This window comes from Eleutherodactylus coqui, chromosome 7 (assembly GCF_035609145.1).
Source record: "Eleutherodactylus coqui strain aEleCoq1 chromosome 7, aEleCoq1.hap1, whole genome shotgun sequence".
Taxonomy (NCBI): domain Eukaryota; kingdom Metazoa; phylum Chordata; class Amphibia; order Anura; family Eleutherodactylidae; genus Eleutherodactylus; species Eleutherodactylus coqui.
The window spans coordinates 48,555,206-48,573,006 of record NC_089843.1 but is presented as its reverse complement, the minus strand read 5'-3'; the positions used below and the strand labels follow the sequence as shown (position 1 = coordinate 48,573,006).

Genomic DNA, 17,801 nt, shown 5'->3' with positions numbered 1-17,801 from the left:
CTGTTCCTCTAGGAAATATTATTAGGCTATCAAGTACCGCATATCATCTTAGGAGGAATTACTGCAGCGATCACTCCTCATAGTGGGGTGCTAATTCAATACAGTACCTTACCTATACTTACTCATTGCCTCTAATGGATTATAGTCCTAATCTATAAACAATTTTCTATACTCAGTTGATGACTGATAACCCTTTCTCCAGGGAATCATCCCAGGAGATACTTGAGCCCCTGAGGAGCCCACGCAGTGGGCGAAACGCGTAGGGCAATTACAAGGTCTATTTTGTACATAAAAACATCTGGGCAATTACAAGGTCTATTCTGTACATAAAAACATCTCATGTCTATTATACATTGGACTATATGAGTTGCATGTAGATTCCGGCTGATTACGACATCATGTTCAGGTTCGGAAAAAATGCATAGGTTTTTTGGAACATTAAAACCAAGAAACCCCCCCAAAAAAGAACTATCTTTTGGACGTAAAAGACATAATAAAGAAAACGTCCAAGATCGATACTGATCTTGTAGTGTTACTGTATGATACAATTTCACATTCCCTACCGGATAGTGGATTTTTTTTTTTTTTTTGTTGTTTGTGTGTCCATAAGGTTTTTAAGCAATATTTATTAAAAGTTAATTTTTATGAATTTATATTTTTGGGTCCTAAAAGTGAGCTTGATTAAGTAATTGGGACCTTACTGCCTCTGTGAAGTGGTTTTCCGCGCATGACTTCGCGTGGACAAATCGCGGCCGTCTGCCTAGGATTGCATTTTCTATTACAATCCTATGGCAGCCGCCACGGGCGGAAATTCTGCGGGACATCCCGCCGTGGAATTTCCGCCCGTGAGCAGGGGGCCTATGGTTAACTAAGAATGCGCATCTTCTCCATATGAAATCAATACTCAGAAATCATTCTGTCCTGAGGCTACACATTATCTTCACATCTGATTTATCAGTACATAATGAAAAGGTGTGCAAGTTTCTAATATACCATGTGATTCAATTCCCCACCGTTTTCAAGATCTCTGCTTGCTAGCAGTATCTGCAAACATTCTTGTTCAAGGGTATGGCCACAGGTAATGCAATTTGGTGTGAATTTTGACATGGATCCGCAGAGGATTTCATCCTTTCCATTAAAGAGGTAAAGGATCCACGTAAAAATCTACACCAATATTGGGACTTTGATGCGGTTTTTGATGCACATTTTAGTACGGATTCTCCGCTGTGGAAAATTCCCACCAATTCCGCTACAAGTGAATACATCCTAAATCCAGAATTTGAAACCCTATAGACAGCTAATATAGTTTAGAAAATGTTTTGTGACCTAAACCGCCCGGACTGCAGACTGCTGCATTTTACCTGCACTGACATATCCTAGCAAACTGTGAGGACCGAAAAGGATTGCCTAGAATGGACATAAGAGTAGCAAACCCTCAGCCGTGAGCAGGATTGGGTATCTGTATGTACAGGAGAGAAAGATATTATTAAAGAACCATTAAAACTTTTTTTTTCAAATAAGCTTTCCCTTAAAATGTGGCTCTACATTCACTATATCTGTACTTGGCAAAGAACCAGAAGTTGCATCAATTACCTTGGTGGCGGCTGTGACTGCAGCTGTGGCAGCAACATTCAGACCTCTCTTGCCAAAGTGTACCAGAGCATCGTAACTGCGATCTTTCGCTTGGATGAGGCACTCATCAATTTCCTAAAGTAAAGGAGAATGTATTTATTACTGAGAAAATCAATTATATGCCTATTCTGGGAGAAGGAGTGAAGGAGACATACAGCATGTGTCATACACCCCTCCAACCTGCTAGTGCTCCGCAACCCATGTCTGGGAGAGGCACCACTACTGTAGGGGGCTGCCAGCCTATTATCTGAGAGGGGAGTGACAGATATTGGATAGAGGTGGTTTTAAAGAGGTTCTGCAGCAGCTGACTGATCATGGGCCACTTATCCAAGGTGCCTTGGGGTTATGTGCAGGTCATTTATATAAGAAACAGTCATTTTCTGTCTTTCCCAAGTATCACATTTCTTCCCATACCTTTTCTTTGGAGGACAGTGTGGGGTGCACAAACTTTCTATAGAGGAGGCTAGATCCTTTTGTGTAGGGAGACAGGAGCCAGGCCACAAAAGCAATTTTCAGCTCATAGTAAAATGGAAACCTAAAAGATACAAAAAATATTGAGTGTCAGCGATATAAAATAGCAACTGATTACAGGGAAACAAGCAGGAAGCCCCTCTGATACGGCAATGGATGTCAGTCTTATCTGTACTGCTTATCTTAAATATAACATTCAGGGATTCTGGTCCTGTACATAGCCGCGCCTTAATCCTTTCCAATCCAGTTTCCCTGCCACCCGCACACACCCCAGCTCTTATTTATTTTGGGTGGGAGAGCGTGTTGTGGATTCCTTGGAATTTCTCAACAGAAACACATAAAGAGTAACTGCCATGATGATTTTATTAGCAATGTTTTTGAAAATGAAACCTAACTACGAATGACCACTTGACCGTGAGTATGTATCTTTGTGTGTGGGTGCTTCTCATGCTTTGCCCCAGGTGACATCATCGCTCTGCCCCCTGGTGAGGTCATCACAGGTCCTACAACATATATAAAACACAGAGCCTGACCGACGGAAGAACAAGACAGTTAGGGTTCTTGGAAGGGGAGGACAAAAGTAACAAAATGAGAATACAACTAAGCCATTATTATCTCAAACACAAGTCAGCAGCCCTGACAGAAGACACCGACCTACCGCCACCACAGAGATCCGGTGGGCTGAAGGACCTACACTGACATCACTTCTGTGGGACGAGCCACTGTGCATTTTGGTAGAAAGTACTGTATACTGGATAAGCAGACAGCAGCCACCAGGACCTGTGATGATGACCACCAGGACATGTGATCACCTGTGTGGGTGGAGTCATGGGGTATTCGTGTACCTTGACGCCACCGGAAGCCAGGAGTTTGACAGGGGGAACACCCCTCTCACACTCCTAGCTGCCGATAGGGTGAAGGTACAAAGGTCCTATCAGCACTGTGTGCATACATTTGTGCCGACGCTGCAGCCACACGGTTACTATAGTTTTTACCCTTACATTACCTGTTAATGCTGCCATGTTACCCCTGTAACATGGCAGCATTGACATGTCATAATGTAAGGCTAAGAACTATAGTAATCCTCAGGCTAAGCCTGCATTGCTGGCACAAATGTACGCTCACGCTGCAGCGTGTGGGGTCTGTACTGGCCGGCATTTCAGGCAATCGTGGTAGTTGTTGCCCACTGATCTCTCTGTCCCGGCCTCTGCATTACGGCTCCATTCACTGCGTCGGCTCACTCCCAGTCGGCGGCTCTGTCCCGGCTCACTCCCAGTCGGCGGCTCCGTCCCGGCAGCCAGTCGCACTGCGGCTGCTGCAGTACTCCTCCGCGCCGGCAAATCATGGGAAATAAGGTAAACTTCAGTTTCCAATCCCTGCTTCCATGGCCGCCACCAGCCAGCGCTTCCACACTGAGGGGACCTCCGGCTTCTGGACGCCGCCTGGGAAGCCACTTGGTCCAGGGGGTGCGCAGCTGCAGCGCTGCCAGCTGCATGGCTTATGGATTTATGTTTAGTGCCCTTGCAGGACCTGCCATTGAAAACACTGTTCAGCCAATCAGGTACAGCGGGAGTGACCCCCGTCCCCCCATCTGTCAATCTTTACTCCACGAGCAATTGCTGGTGGCGTCAAGATACACTAATACAGAGTCATGGATCACATGATCACGGACTAATCACTGTATCCAGGAGTCTGCTGAGCTGGTGATGTCTGGAAATCAGCATGGATGTACCATGTAGTAGAGCTATGTGCGTGATGTATGAGGATCATAATGGATGTACCATGTAGCACAGCTGTGTGGCACACTGCACCACCAGAAACACTGGTACTATAATTTCCTAATAATTACTAGTATTACACTATGTAGGGGAGAGATCCGACGTCAGACCTCTCTCCTGCATACTGCGATAAACATATGTAGAAGAGAACTCCAATGAAGGACCTCTCTCCTGCATAGTGTTAGAAACATGTGTCAGACCCACTCGACATGGGAGCTATGCAGGGAAATCTCAATGTTGGATGAGGTCCGACGCTGGATTAGAAAGGGTTAAGAGTTGTCATCCGGGTCTTTTACTGTTGATGTTCTATCCTCAGGACAGTTCATCAATAGTTGATTACTGGTTGATCAGACACTTGGGATCCCTGCCAATCAGCTGTTCTCCTGGTCTGCTATCAGTATGGACAGAGACAAAGCAGATAGCTCTGTCCATACTCCAATGGACAGGGTTAGTATTGCAGGTGCAGCTTCCATGAATTCAAAGAAATGTACAAAAATGTATTGAGCTGTGCCCAGTATGCAGTGAAGAGGTGTCGGCAGTCAGCCAAGTGCTGTGGCCTCTTGCAATGACCAATCCGCAGGGGTCCTGAGCGGCAAGCTCCCACTCCTTTAAGGGCGCATGGCCACAGGCGTATGCGCAAAACGCTGCAGGTCACCCTGCAGCATTTTACCCATTTTGTAAACATACGCTCTGTCAACAGAGTCAGCAGAGACTGCGTATGGCTGTGTGTGCACTGCGTATGCACGTGTATTACACGCACGGGGACATGCGCAGTGTGACTTTTTTTTTTTTATTCCCAGCTCTGTTTCAGAGCGGAGTTGCATACAAAAGCGCTGCCTATATGCAATTTATAGGGCTCACGCTGCGTGGTACGCATAGTAATAGAGCATGCTGCGATCTATTTCTCATGCGTATCTACATGCAGAGTCTACACGCATATGTCCATGGATCAATGAAAGTCCATTGACTCTATTCTCCGTGTATCATGCATCTGTGCAACACACGAGTAATACACGGTGAAATTACGGTTATGCACATGACCCCTAACCTGTATTGTGTAGCAGTTTAATGTAGGATTATGGGGCTCCTGAATGGCAGTATTGTTTGAGCACTATATAGCAGTATTGTGTGGGCGCTTTATTATTTGCATAATGTATAGTATTAAAAAATGCACTGCATGGTAGTAGTATGTGTACTGCTGTTGAAGTAATGTATTATGTGGATACTATATGAAAGTATTATTTAGCCACTGTATGGTGGTATTATTTGGACACTTTATGGCAGCATTCTGTGAGCACTATGTATTGTGTGTGTACTGCATGGTGGTTTAATGTGAGATGTATTGTGTATGCATTATATGTGAGCATTCTCTGATATAAACATTTGAGTAAGAAGGATATCTATATCTGCCCATGTTTTACCTCAGACCTCATTCTATCATAAACTGTTCCTGACCGACCATACTGCAGATGTACTTACCAACACAGGAATATGTCTGTAAATGTTTCTAACGTCATGAAAAGTGCAAATATGATCCAGTACATCATCCATTTTACCTAGGCAAGAGAAAAAGAGAAGGAGTTATCACAGTTTGTGCTCTATAGCGCAACCCAACCCAACTTTTAGACCACAGCGCCAAAATAAAGAGATTAAGGGTTTCTGTTACATAGCTTCGTTTGAACGCTATGGACACCTTTGGGGACCATTTTTTTTTTGTTCATGTGAATGTATATATCTTTTAGCTGGTAATCATATATACAATAGGGTTTCATTAAACCATTTGCGCCATTTTGTCTTCTGCAGCTTTTACTTATCACTGTATTTAGACACTGCAGTCAATGAGACTGGATTGGCAGCTTAATTTTCAGCCCTCATCTCTCCTGTCCTAAATTAGCTGATAAGAAGGTACAGGAGAGGAAAGAACAGAGGGAAACCAAGCTATCATTCCGCCTCATTAACAGATCACCTATTGAGACCTAAGTCTCAATAGGAGATCTGTTAATGAGGCTGGACTGACCACTTCTGTATGCTACAGTGTCTATATACAGTGATTATGTAGAAGCTACAAAGGTCAAATATTCCAAAAGTTTTAATTAAACTCTGTTGCAAAAATGATTGTAAGCCCCAAAATACATGCATTGCAGTGAAAACATATGCCCCAAAAGGTGTCCATAACCTTCAGAGTTGATTTTCCCTATGCAGTTAGAAGTTAAATGAAGGTGAATTCTAACAGTGTTTCTCAACTTCAGTCCTCAGGGACCCCCAACAGGTCATGTTCTCAGTATTGCGCAAGTGATGTAATTATCGTTAGTGCACACATCGACGGTTTTGGTTGGCGTCGGCTTTGGGTTATTTTCTTTGTTTATATATTTTTTTTTCTGTAATTTTGTTTTTATTGATCTATTTATTTTTTTACTATCTATGTCCCCTATGGTGTCATATAAGACCTCTGGGGGACATTCACATATTTTTGAGGTTTTTTATTTGATACTTTTCCACTGTAGCTGGGACATCCATAGAAGCCCCAGTTACGGAAAAAACATCCCCCTGTAGTGACAGTAGTAACTGGCAGAGCAATGCTGTGGAAGGAGGCACTTGGCGGTCACATGATCGCTTGATTGCATAGTTGAAGTTATACTTCCACTTTCATTTCTTAGTACATAGCACTCATTGAGTGCTATGTATCCGGGAAAGAAGAAGGCAGAACCAGTTAAAAACCACTTCTCCCTTCTCCTCTGGATTCTCTGCTGTGATTGTTAGCCGAGAACCCTACCTGCTCCTGCTTGATTGCAGGAGCGGAGGCTTTAAGCCCACAACATATTTTTGCTATTGTTCGAGATTAAAGCCCAGGACCAAGCGCTGTATATTTACCTTACTTGGTCCTTAAAGGGTTAAAAAAGTAAGGTCAGTAGAATCTGCTCTCCACCTCTCAATTCAGTCTGCCCATAAATGAGGCCGCTGTCAGATGTCTTGTCAGGAAATATCTGGATCAAGGGACCCCTATTCTTTCGAGAAGAGGGAGTTCTAGAAGTAGGTCCCCCGTTGGAAATCATTAGTAGGATTTCTACCGACCGAGGGAATTTCAAACAGCAGCACATTTTTTCTGCAACATGCCGCTCCAGGTTGTGTGAATGGGCGATTTATACGCTAATGAAGCCCGGGTTTCGATCAAGGAAAACTCCATTCATGCGATTTTTAGCAGGGTTAGCTGCAGTTCTTTCACGCACAATTTTTGCGTGATTAGGTCACTCGTATGAATGAGCCCTAAGGCTGCATTCATTCGTGTGAGTTTTCCATGTAAGTTCTGTGTGAGTCTGAGATGAACAGAACCAGCACAGAAAAAGAACTCCTTCATTGAAATGGGTTCATTCACACTAACGATTTTTCATTCAAATCAATAGGGCGAGTCTGGAAAATTGCTGCGTGTCTGATTCTCGGATGAAATTAGGACATGCAGCTGTGCAGTGTCTCGCACATCAGACGGCACGAGGGCAGGGTGTCCGTGCGCTGCTCGCTGGGAATTGTGTCATGGAATCTCGGGCACAACTCGCTCTAGGCCGTGTGAATACGGCGACTGCAAAGACTCAATAGCTGTGTAGAGAACACCTGGAGATATCTTTTTAATTGCATGTGCATTTCTAATCAAATTTAGTAACGCTGCACTTTATTGGTTTCTGCCTTCTGCGTCTATTTTTTTAATTTTTATAATTTTTATTGGGTTTTATATTAAACAAAGAATACAATTTCTGTACTGTGATATATATATTTTAAACATTACAATGCATTGCGGAATACTTTCGAAGACTTTAAGTATCCGGTTTCAGACTGGGATTTCTTGGGTCAATCAGAGGCAATTTTGAGATCCACCCCCCATCTGTACAGAACAAGCGCACATCCACTTATAACTGCATTGTAATCTTTTTTGCTATCATTGTACACACAAGACCTATTAGTACGGTAGATCTAATGGGTCATTTGTGATCATCCCTTAAGGCTACCTACACACAGGTGAACGTGATATTAGGCCTGATATCGCGCTTGCAAAAGTGTGATGTAGCCACGGATGCGAGGTGTTTTTCTGACAAAAACGCTTTGCATCACATCAGTGACATTCCGATCCTCTTGCGCACGTTTAACGCACAACAGAGGATCGGAAATGTTTCTTATTGATTTGAATAGAAAACCTTGCATTGCAAGGAAGACGAGAGGCATTAAAGCTCCCATTGAAATAAATGGGCGATGCGTTCCAAGGAACATGAAAAGTTAGAACATGCCATGATTTTTCCTGCTCCGCATCGCTCATATATTTGACCCCATTCAATAGATGGGGTTCATATTTGTGCGAAATTTGTGTTTCTTGTAACGTACAAATCTCTCCGATTTTCTTGGCCGTGTGAGAGTAGCCTAAGAATCAGACCCTAATGGCAAGTGATTGGCTCCAAAGTCACCACCAAATGAGATTGTCTTCTGCTGGGTGTTTGACCTATAGTGTCAGAGCTTGGACCCACCAGGACATCCTCCGGTACTCTTGCCAGCCCGTCTAGCCCTGCAGACATCATATATGTCCAAACGTTGTTGGATTTAGCTCTCCAGGGATATTCCCAAACCAGACAGAAATTCATTGCGACTGCTCTCTTGCATTGGCCCACGTATAAAGCTGGCAGTGTATATTTTATTACCACGAATACCATTAGAACCTAAAGTAGGAACAGACGGTCTAATTGTTGTAGAATGTAATGGAACATTTATTTGATTCTTTTTCCCTAAAGCAAACGCACTCGTCTTTACTTTGGTCTTTTAATGGATTTTTCCATCTTAAATGTGGTTTTCTGTTTCGCTATGCCGGTCATATGCCGACTGTGCTGCAATTTCAGGCATGTTTAATTAACAGTTTCCATGCCAAGGGTAGAGTCGTATGTTTCTATATAACCAACAGCAGAAATAGTTTTTTTCTAGCTACTGGGAGACCAAATAGTGGAATTATCAGTAGCCCACATGCGTCTGTGCGTTATCTCTCTACACACACATATTACACATAAACTGTGGAGTCTGGAGAGTCGAGATGCCATCAGCTCATATTACATGATGCCCACTGCTGCATCCATGTCAGTAACCTGCATTCTACAACAGAAACCTATGGAGTAGAATGCAGATGTCCATGGCTACTATGAGGCTCTAGGAGAGAGGGTGGAGGCCGGCTTCATCCCTCCCCTAATATATCAGTTGTGAGAAACTGTGCAGGACTCCCATCATCCAGCATTTCCATGGGAAGTAATTAATGATAAAGCCCATGCAGCTGGATATCAACACCAGGAGTTATACAGGGTTAGAAAATCATGGCTGCGATTTCCCCAAAAAGGACCACGCCAGTCCATGGATTATGTCTGCTATTGTATTTCAGTTGTATCAAACGGAATGAGGTTGACCAGCAGTACCAGACACCACCTGCGCACAAGTGTGGTGCTGCTCCTGAAACAAAGCAGCAGGGTTTTTTTAATCCCATATGACCCCTTTAAGTGGCAAAAAAACAGCATTACAATTGGGAAGATATTTCAATTTTGGGGGTCACTCTTCTATGTACACCAATGAGCTCATTCGCCACAAAAAATGGTACTTTTCCCAAAAGGACACTTTTTTGGGGTGCAATAGTTTTACCATAGCAAATACTTATTCTTCTATAAAATTAGGATCGGGTCTGGTAAACGGTGCATCGCATAATGAAAGGGACCCTGACTACTGTGCCCCTTTAATACTCCTCCTCCTCTCCAGAACAAATACAGTGGGGCAAATACAATTTTTTTTTTATAATAGTTACCCCCATAATGGCCCAAGTAGTAATAGTGATCTCCAATAGTGGTGACAAAAGTAATAGTGCTCCCAAAGTGGCCTTCGTAGTAAAAGTGTTACCCATAGTGGCCCTAGTAGTAATAGTGACTGACCTGAATAGTGAGGCCAATAATAATAGTTAACCCGATAGTGGCCCCAGTAGTTATAGGGTCCCCCATAGTGGCCCCAGTAGTTATAGGGTCCCCCATAGTGGCCCCAGTAGTAAAAGTGACCCCCACAGTGCAACCAGTAGTACATGTCACCTATAATGATGGCCTCATTAGTAATAGTGTCCCCTTATAATGTCCCTAATAGTAATATTGTCCCCCATAGTGGCACCAGTAGTGATCGTGGTCACAGCAGTAAAAATGACCCCACAGTGGCCCCAGTAGTAATAGTGTCTCCCATAGTGGATCTAGTAGTTATTGTGTCCCCCATAGTGGCACCAGTAGTTAGTGTCCCCTATATTAATGGCCCCAGTAGTAATAGTGTCCCCCATAATGTTTTAAGGTATTAATAATATCCCCCACAGTAGCACCAGTAGTGACAGTGGCCACAGTAGTAAAAATGACCCAACAGTGGCCCAATAGTAAGTGTACCCTGTATTGGTGGCCCCAGTAGAAATAGTGTCCCCAGTAGTAATAGTCATCCCCCCATAGTGACCCCAGTAATAGTTGCCACCATAAGTAATAGTGTCCCCCATAGTGGTCCCAGTAGTAATAGTCAACCCCATAGTGACCCCAGTAATAGTTGCCCCCATAAGTAAGTGTCCCCCATAGTGGTCCCAGTAGTAAGTGTCACCCAAAGTGACCCAGTAGTAATAGTAACCCCATAGTGGCCCCATTAGTAATAGTCACCCCCCCCCCATAGTGACCCCAGTAATAGTTGTCCCCATAAGTAATAGAGTCCCCATAGTGGTCCCAGTAGTAAGTCACCCCCCATAGTGACCCCAGTAATAGTTGCCCCTATAAGTAATAGGGTCCCCCATAGTGGTCCCTGTAGTAATTGTGACCCCCATAAATGGCCCCAGTAGTAAGTGTCCCCCATAGTGGTCAGAGTACTTACAGTGACCCCCAGTAATAATAGTGTCTCCCATAGTGGTAGCAGTAGTAATAGTGTCCCCCATAGTGTCCCCAGCAGTAATAGTAACCCCCATGGTGGTCAAACTAATAATAGTTAGCCCCATAGTGGCTCCAGTAGTAATAGTGTCCCCGTAGTGGTAGCAGTTGTAATAGTATTCCCCATAGTGGCCCAGTAGTAATAGTGACCAATATACTTGTCTAAGTAGTAATAATGTCCCACATACTCCTACAGTCGTAATAATGACCCCTATAGTGACCCCAGTGATAAGTTACACCTATAGTGGCCCCAGTAGTAATAGTGGCCCCCATAGTGCTTGCATAGTCACCCCAGTAGTTATAATGGCCCCCATAGTGGTTTTCAAAGTGATAGTGGCCCCACTAGGAATAGTAATCCTCATAGTAGCCCCACTAGGAATAGTAATCCTCATAGTAGCCCCAGTAGTAATAGTAACCCCCATAATGGCCCCAGTAATAGTGAACCCCATAGTGGCCCCAGTAGTATTAGTGTCCCCATAGTGACCCCTGTAGTGATAATGGCCCCCATAGCGGCTTCAGTAGTAATAGTGACCCTCATAGTTATCCCAGTAATAATAGCTGCTCCAATAGTTTCCCCAGTAGTAATAGGATCCCCCACAGTGGTCCCAGCAGTGTTTGTGTTCCCAATAGAAAAAGTAATCCCCATAGTGGCCGCAGTAGTAATAGTATTTCCGATAATGGCCCCAGTAGTGATATTGGCCCAAGTTTTAATAGTGACCCCCATAGTGGCCCCAGTAGTAATAGTGCTCTCATAATGACCGCAGTAGTGACAGTGGCCCCCATAATGGCTCCAGTAGTAAGTGACCCCTATTTTGGTGACCACAGTAGTAATAGTGTCTCCCATAGTGGCCCCAGTAGTAAGTGTCCCATATATTGCTGGCCACAATAGTAGTAGTGTGCTCCATAGTGGTCCAGTAATAATAGTGAACCCATACTGTCCCCTATATTGGTTTCGCCAGTAGTAATAAGTAACCCCCATAATAGTCCCAGTAGTAAAAGTGAATTCCATGCTGGTCACTGGCCATATAACAACCTATCAAGCATTCCACTCACCCAGCCAGCTGCCCCCGTCCGGTGGTGGAAACGCTGTTGAGTCTGTGATCGCTGACCTCTCAGCTCGGCATCTGTGCTGCATACAGGATGGCGCACGCAGATGCCATTGGGGAAAGGTCAGCAGTCACAGACTAAGCATCGCCACCACTGGATTGGAGCTGCAAGCTGGGAGAGTGGACTGCCAGTTAGGTTGCTGCACGGCGGGCAGGCCACATAACATGAGGTGGTGGGCCTTGTGCTTCACATGTATGTTGTAAAGTAAACAAGCCTTGACCTGGTGTAAGGAAGAGAGAGGCGTCTAAGCAATGATCATTCTTGTTCTTTTACACAGGAAGGATCATAGCTGTGTGAATGGAGACGGAATGGGCCGTGGATCATTCTGGAATGGTCGCCTCCATTCACAGTATTATTCACAGATGAATGGCTGTCTGTTTATATAGGCCGATCGTCATTCAGTTCAGTGTAAATGGATGTACCAACTGAAGGAAGAACGAAAAGTGAATGAATTATCATTCGGCGTTCAGTTGGTACATGCATTTACACTAAACAACAATTGTTTAGATTCTTGCTGGATTGCAGGAGTCTGAATGATTTATCGGTCCCTGTAAAAGGGTCCAAACGTCTAGCAAGATGCACCAAATCTGTCATATTGCATGTGCCACTGTGATAAATTTGGCGCATCTTCTGATTGCTTTGTCTCAGTTTCTGCTAAGTATTAGGGAACCTGTCCATGGACCAATCCTAAGGACGAAGATCTCGAAGGTCCTAGCATGAATAGAACAGAGGTCACACATGCACGCCGCTGCTCCATTCATTTCGATTAGCGCTTTTACTCAACAATTTACAATATTTCTATGGTGCGTGCATGTGCGAGCGGTATTACATTTACTCAGTGTGTCCCTTCATTGGTGGATTTATGAGTGAAAAACTATGGTGATTATGGTATCCACAGCTGCAAATAGAAGAAATACTATTTTTACACTTATTTTTATTGAAATGTAATGTTTTACAATAAAGTGCGAAATGAAGTACAATGTAATAACTTCAAGCAATAAGTGCAATATAATAGGTAATGAAACAAGCGACGGGTGACCCATGGGCAAGGACACCAGATAACTCTACAGTAACAGCTGTTACATCAACATATTAACCCTTTCCAGTCCAATTTGTATGCTGGTTTTCCTAGGGGGCTTACTCTTTTTCTGCCGTTATACAATGGTGCTATCTGCTGGCTAAAGCCAGTACTGCATGAGGTGACACGTTGGATAGGCTCCGACAGCAGAGAGGCTGGCAATATACAGTAAGAGAATCCCGAGGGACGTCTTCCAACATCGGAGCTGTACAGCCTTAAATCATAATGTCTTCACAGGTCAGACAGTGGATTGGAAAGGGTTAAAGATACTTGCTATACATGAACAAGGTCTAACTGAGGAGAAAGCGGGAAGAGGACAGTAAAAGGTGAAGAAAATAGAAGTAAAGGTTTTTATCCACAATACTTACATATTCCTTAATGTCTTTAGATTTCACAGCTTTGTAGGAGTAATAAGCAGGGTACAAAGTGCCAAATATTAGCCTGGAAGAGACAGACACAAATATTTACTAGGTTATCGTAGCAATGTTCCAGAATTTTCCCTAACCTCCATTTACACTTTGTATTGTGAGCACGTATGACCTTTGTGCTGGGAAAGCTTCAGGCAAATATACTAGACATATCCATAGGCACTTTTGCTGCTAGTATATGCCAAGAGAGTGTCCTTCCAACACAACCTCGGCTTCTATGCACAGTCATATTTTTTTACTGCATAAGAGTGAATGCACACAGACAGAAATTCTGCAGCGGGATTTCCCGCAGAGTTTCCGTCCGTGCACGCTGCCATAGGATTGCATTAGTTTATGCAATCCTATGCAAACGGCCATATTCTTATACATAGGAGGCAGTATTATAGTAGTTATATTCTTGTACATAGGGGACAGTATTATAGTAGTTATATTCTTATACACAGGAGGCAGTATTATAGTAGTTATATTCTTGTACATAGGAGGCAGTATTATAGTAATTATATTCTTGTACATAGGGAGCAGTATTATAGTAGTTATATTCTTGTACATAGGGAGCAGTATTATAGTAGTTATATTCTTGTACATAGGGGACAGTATTATAGTAGTTATATTCTTGTACATAGGGGACAGTATTATAGTAGTTATATTCCTGTACATAGGAGGTAGTATTATAGTAGTTATATTCTTATACACAGGAGGCAGTATTATAGTAGTTATATTCTTGTACATAGGAGGCAGTATTATAGTAATTATATTCTTGTACATAGGGAGCAGTATTATAGTAGTTATATTCTTGTACATAGGGAGCAGTATTATAGTAGTTATATTCTTGTACATAGGGGACAGTATTATAGTAGTTATATTCTTGTACATAGGGGACAGTATTATAGTAGTTATATTCTTGTACATAGGGAGCAGTATTATAGTAGTTATATTCTTGTACATAGGGGACAGTATTATAGTAGTTATATTCTTGTACATAGGGGACAGTATTCTAGTAGTTATATTCTTGTACATAGGGAGCAGTATTATAGTAGTTATATTCTTGTACATAGGGGGCAGTATTATAGTAGTTATATTCTTGTACATTAGGGGGCAGCATTATAGTAGTTATATTCTTGTACATAGGAGGCAGTATTATAGTAGTTATATTCTTGTACATAGGGAGCAGTATTATAGTAGTTATATTCTTGTACATAGGAGGCAGAATTATAGTAGTTATATTCTTGTACATAGGGGACAGTAATATAGTAGTTATATTCTTGTACATAAGAGGCAGTATTATAGTAGTTATATTCTTGTACATAGGGGGCAGCATTATAGTAGTTATATTCTGTACATAGGGGGCAGTATTATAGTAGTTATATTCTTGTACATAAGAGGCAGTATTATAGTAGTTATATTCTTGAACATAGGGGGCACTATTATAGTAGTTATATTCTTGTACATAGAGGGCAGTATTATAGTAGTTATATGCTTGTACATAAGAGGCAGTATTATAGTAGTTATATTCTTGTACATAGGGGGCAGCATTATAGTAGTTATATTCTGTACATAGGGGGCAGTATTATAGTAGTTATATTCTTGTACATAAGAGGCAGTATTATAGTAGTTATATTCTTGAACATAGGGGGCACTATTATAGTAGTTATATTCTTGTACATGGAGAGCAGCATTATAGTAGTTATATGCTTGTACATAAGAGGCAGTATTATAGTAGTTATATTCTTGTATACTGGGGCAGTATTATAGTAGTTATATTCTTGTACATAGGGAGCAGTATTATAATTATATTCTTGTACATAGGAGGCAGTATTATAGTAGTTATATTCTTGTATACTGGGGCAGTATTATAGTAGTTATATTCTTGTACATAGGGAGCAGTATTATAATTATATTCTTGTACATAGGAGGCAGTATTATAGTAGTTATATTCTTGTACATAGGAGGCAGTATTATAGTAGTTATATTCTTGTACATAGGGGCAGTATTATAGTAGTTATATTCTTGTACATAGGGAGCAGTATTATAATAGGTATATTCTTGTACATAGGGGGCAGTATTATAGTAGTTATATTCTTGTACATAGGGGGCAGTATTATAGTAATTATATTCTTGTATATAGGTTGCAGTATTATAGTGGTTATATTCTTGTACATAGGAGGCAGTATTATAGTAATTATATTCTTGTACATAGGAACAGTATTATAGTAATTATATTCTTGTACATAGGAGCAGTATTATAGTAGTTATATTCTTGTACATAGGAGGCAGTATTATAGTAATTATATTCTTGTACATAGAACCAGTATTATAGTAATTATATTCTTGTACATAGGAACAGTATTATAGTAATTATATTCTTGTACATATGAGCAGTATTATAGTAATTATATTCTTGTACATAGAACCAGTATTATAGTAATTATATTCTTGTACATAGGAACAGTATTATAGTAATTATATTCTTGTACATAGGAGGCAGTATTATAGTAGTTATATTCTTGTACATAGGAGCCCTATTATAATAGTTATATTCTTGTACATAGAAGGCAGTATTATACTACTTATATTCTTGTACATAGGAGGCAGTATTATAGTGGTTATATTCTTGTACATAGGAGGCAGTATTATAGTGGTTATATTCTTGTACATAGGAGGCAGTATTATAGTGGTTATATTTTTGTACATAGGGGGCAGTATTATAGTAGTTATATACTTGTACATAGTTAGCAGTATTATAGTAGTTATATTCTTGTACATAGTTAGCAGTATTATAGTAGTTATATTCTTGTACATAGGGGCAGTATTATAGTAGTTATATTCTTGTACATAGGGGCAGTATTATAGTAGTTATATTCTTGTACATAGGGGCAGTATTATAGTAGTTATATTCTTGTACATAGGGGCAGTATTATAGTAGTTATATTCTTGTACTTAGGGGGGATAGTATTAGAATAGGTATACTATTGTCCATATGGGGGCAGCATTGTAAATGCCTGAAATGGTTTGTGTACATACATAAAACTCAGAATCTATTCCTTCACCGGATTCACAATGACATGACATGTCAGGATAACCCGGGATGATCATATGGCAGTGGCGTGTAATATCTCTAGTTTTCCATTTCCTCTCACCAATGTATCCTAAGATACAGTGTCAGCTAAGGAAGGAGATGTTGTAAATCATTCATAGAACAAAGAGACTCCCTGAGCCAATGTGATAAGTAAATGCAGACAGATATAACAAAGGAATAACCAAATAAGCAGAACCTCAAAGCTATATTTATCCCACCTCCAGAATCTCGGCACTTAATACATATTTAATGTTCAGTGCTCTTATGTGATGCATATTTTAGCAGAGAGGAGCACAGTACATGGAAGTCACCCAATAATGAATGTAAATTGACAGTGTGAATAATGGGTAGATGGCAATAAATAGGGAAATAGTCACTGCAATTAAATTATGAACTCAGAAGGGATAAAGGCCCATTTAGACACACCGATTATCGCTCAAAATTCGTTATAACAATCAAAAGTTAACGATGGTTTTGCTTTTAAAGACGGACGTTTTAATCTAACGAAAATCATTGGAAAATGGATGTAGCAGCGGGGCACTTCAGTGGATAGATTATCGTTGTGTAACGATGCATTAAAGGATAATTAAGCAATAATTTGTTTGAAAGGGTGCATTTAGTGGAGGGAAAAAAAGAGCTCCTTTCTATTGGCTCGTGAAAATGGTGGCTGCGCTTATCTGGTCTTTAAAATAAACCTCGCTGTTGAGCAGTGACAGGAAAAAAATAGATGTCTTTAATATAAAAGAAAAAAAAGAAGCTGATTATAGGCGATCTATGTTAAGGAATTGCGAAAGAGTTACATGAACAAAACCAGGTGGTAGGATAGTATTATTGTCATTGGAATGTAAACAATCTCTTGGTCATCCGTGTCAAAAATATGTGTAGTTTTGTGTAGTTTGGCCTATTAGTGACCTAAAAGAAGCCGTTTTGTGAATTGACCTTTAAAAGATTCTGTTTGTCACGTTTGCCAATTAGTGAAAAATAAAACAATGGCTGGTGTAGGTGTTTGCCAGCTATGGCACTGCAACAAATCAGTAGGTAGTAGGTGAATGGCAAACGAAATAGTGCCTAGTATTGAAATACTCTAATTTGCAATACTAAACGCAATGCTACAAAATCTGCTCAAGCCTAAATAAAAATAATCCCTGAATCTGAGACCTTGGCACATGCGTTTAAAATGGCAAATTAATTTTTCAATGGTCTTGGTTGGTGCTTGCAGGGTACGTCACAACGGCACTGCCAATGGTTGAGCACTAGTTGGGCGTGTTAAAATCAAAGCTTTGTCCT

The 17,801-nt window shown here is 41.3% G+C and overlaps 1 protein-coding gene across 8 annotated transcripts in view; it reads right to left on the bottom strand.

Moving 5' to 3' along the window:
• Nucleotides 1-17,801, bottom strand: part of REEP1 (receptor accessory protein 1) — a 94,940-nt gene that overhangs the window by 57,229 nt on the left and 19,910 nt on the right. For all 8 annotated transcript variants that reach the window (XM_066572984.1, XM_066572983.1, XM_066572981.1 and 5 more), the window contains exons 2-5: nt 13,379-13,451; nt 5,361-5,437; nt 2,047-2,167; nt 1,594-1,707 (exon numbers count right to left, since the gene is read on the bottom strand). In XM_066572984.1, the coding sequence (XP_066429081.1) occupies nt 1,594-1,707; nt 2,047-2,167; nt 5,361-5,437; nt 13,379-13,451 (385 nt within the window). The remainder of the gene's footprint in view (nt 1-1,593; nt 1,708-2,046; nt 2,168-5,360; nt 5,438-13,378; nt 13,452-17,801) is intronic.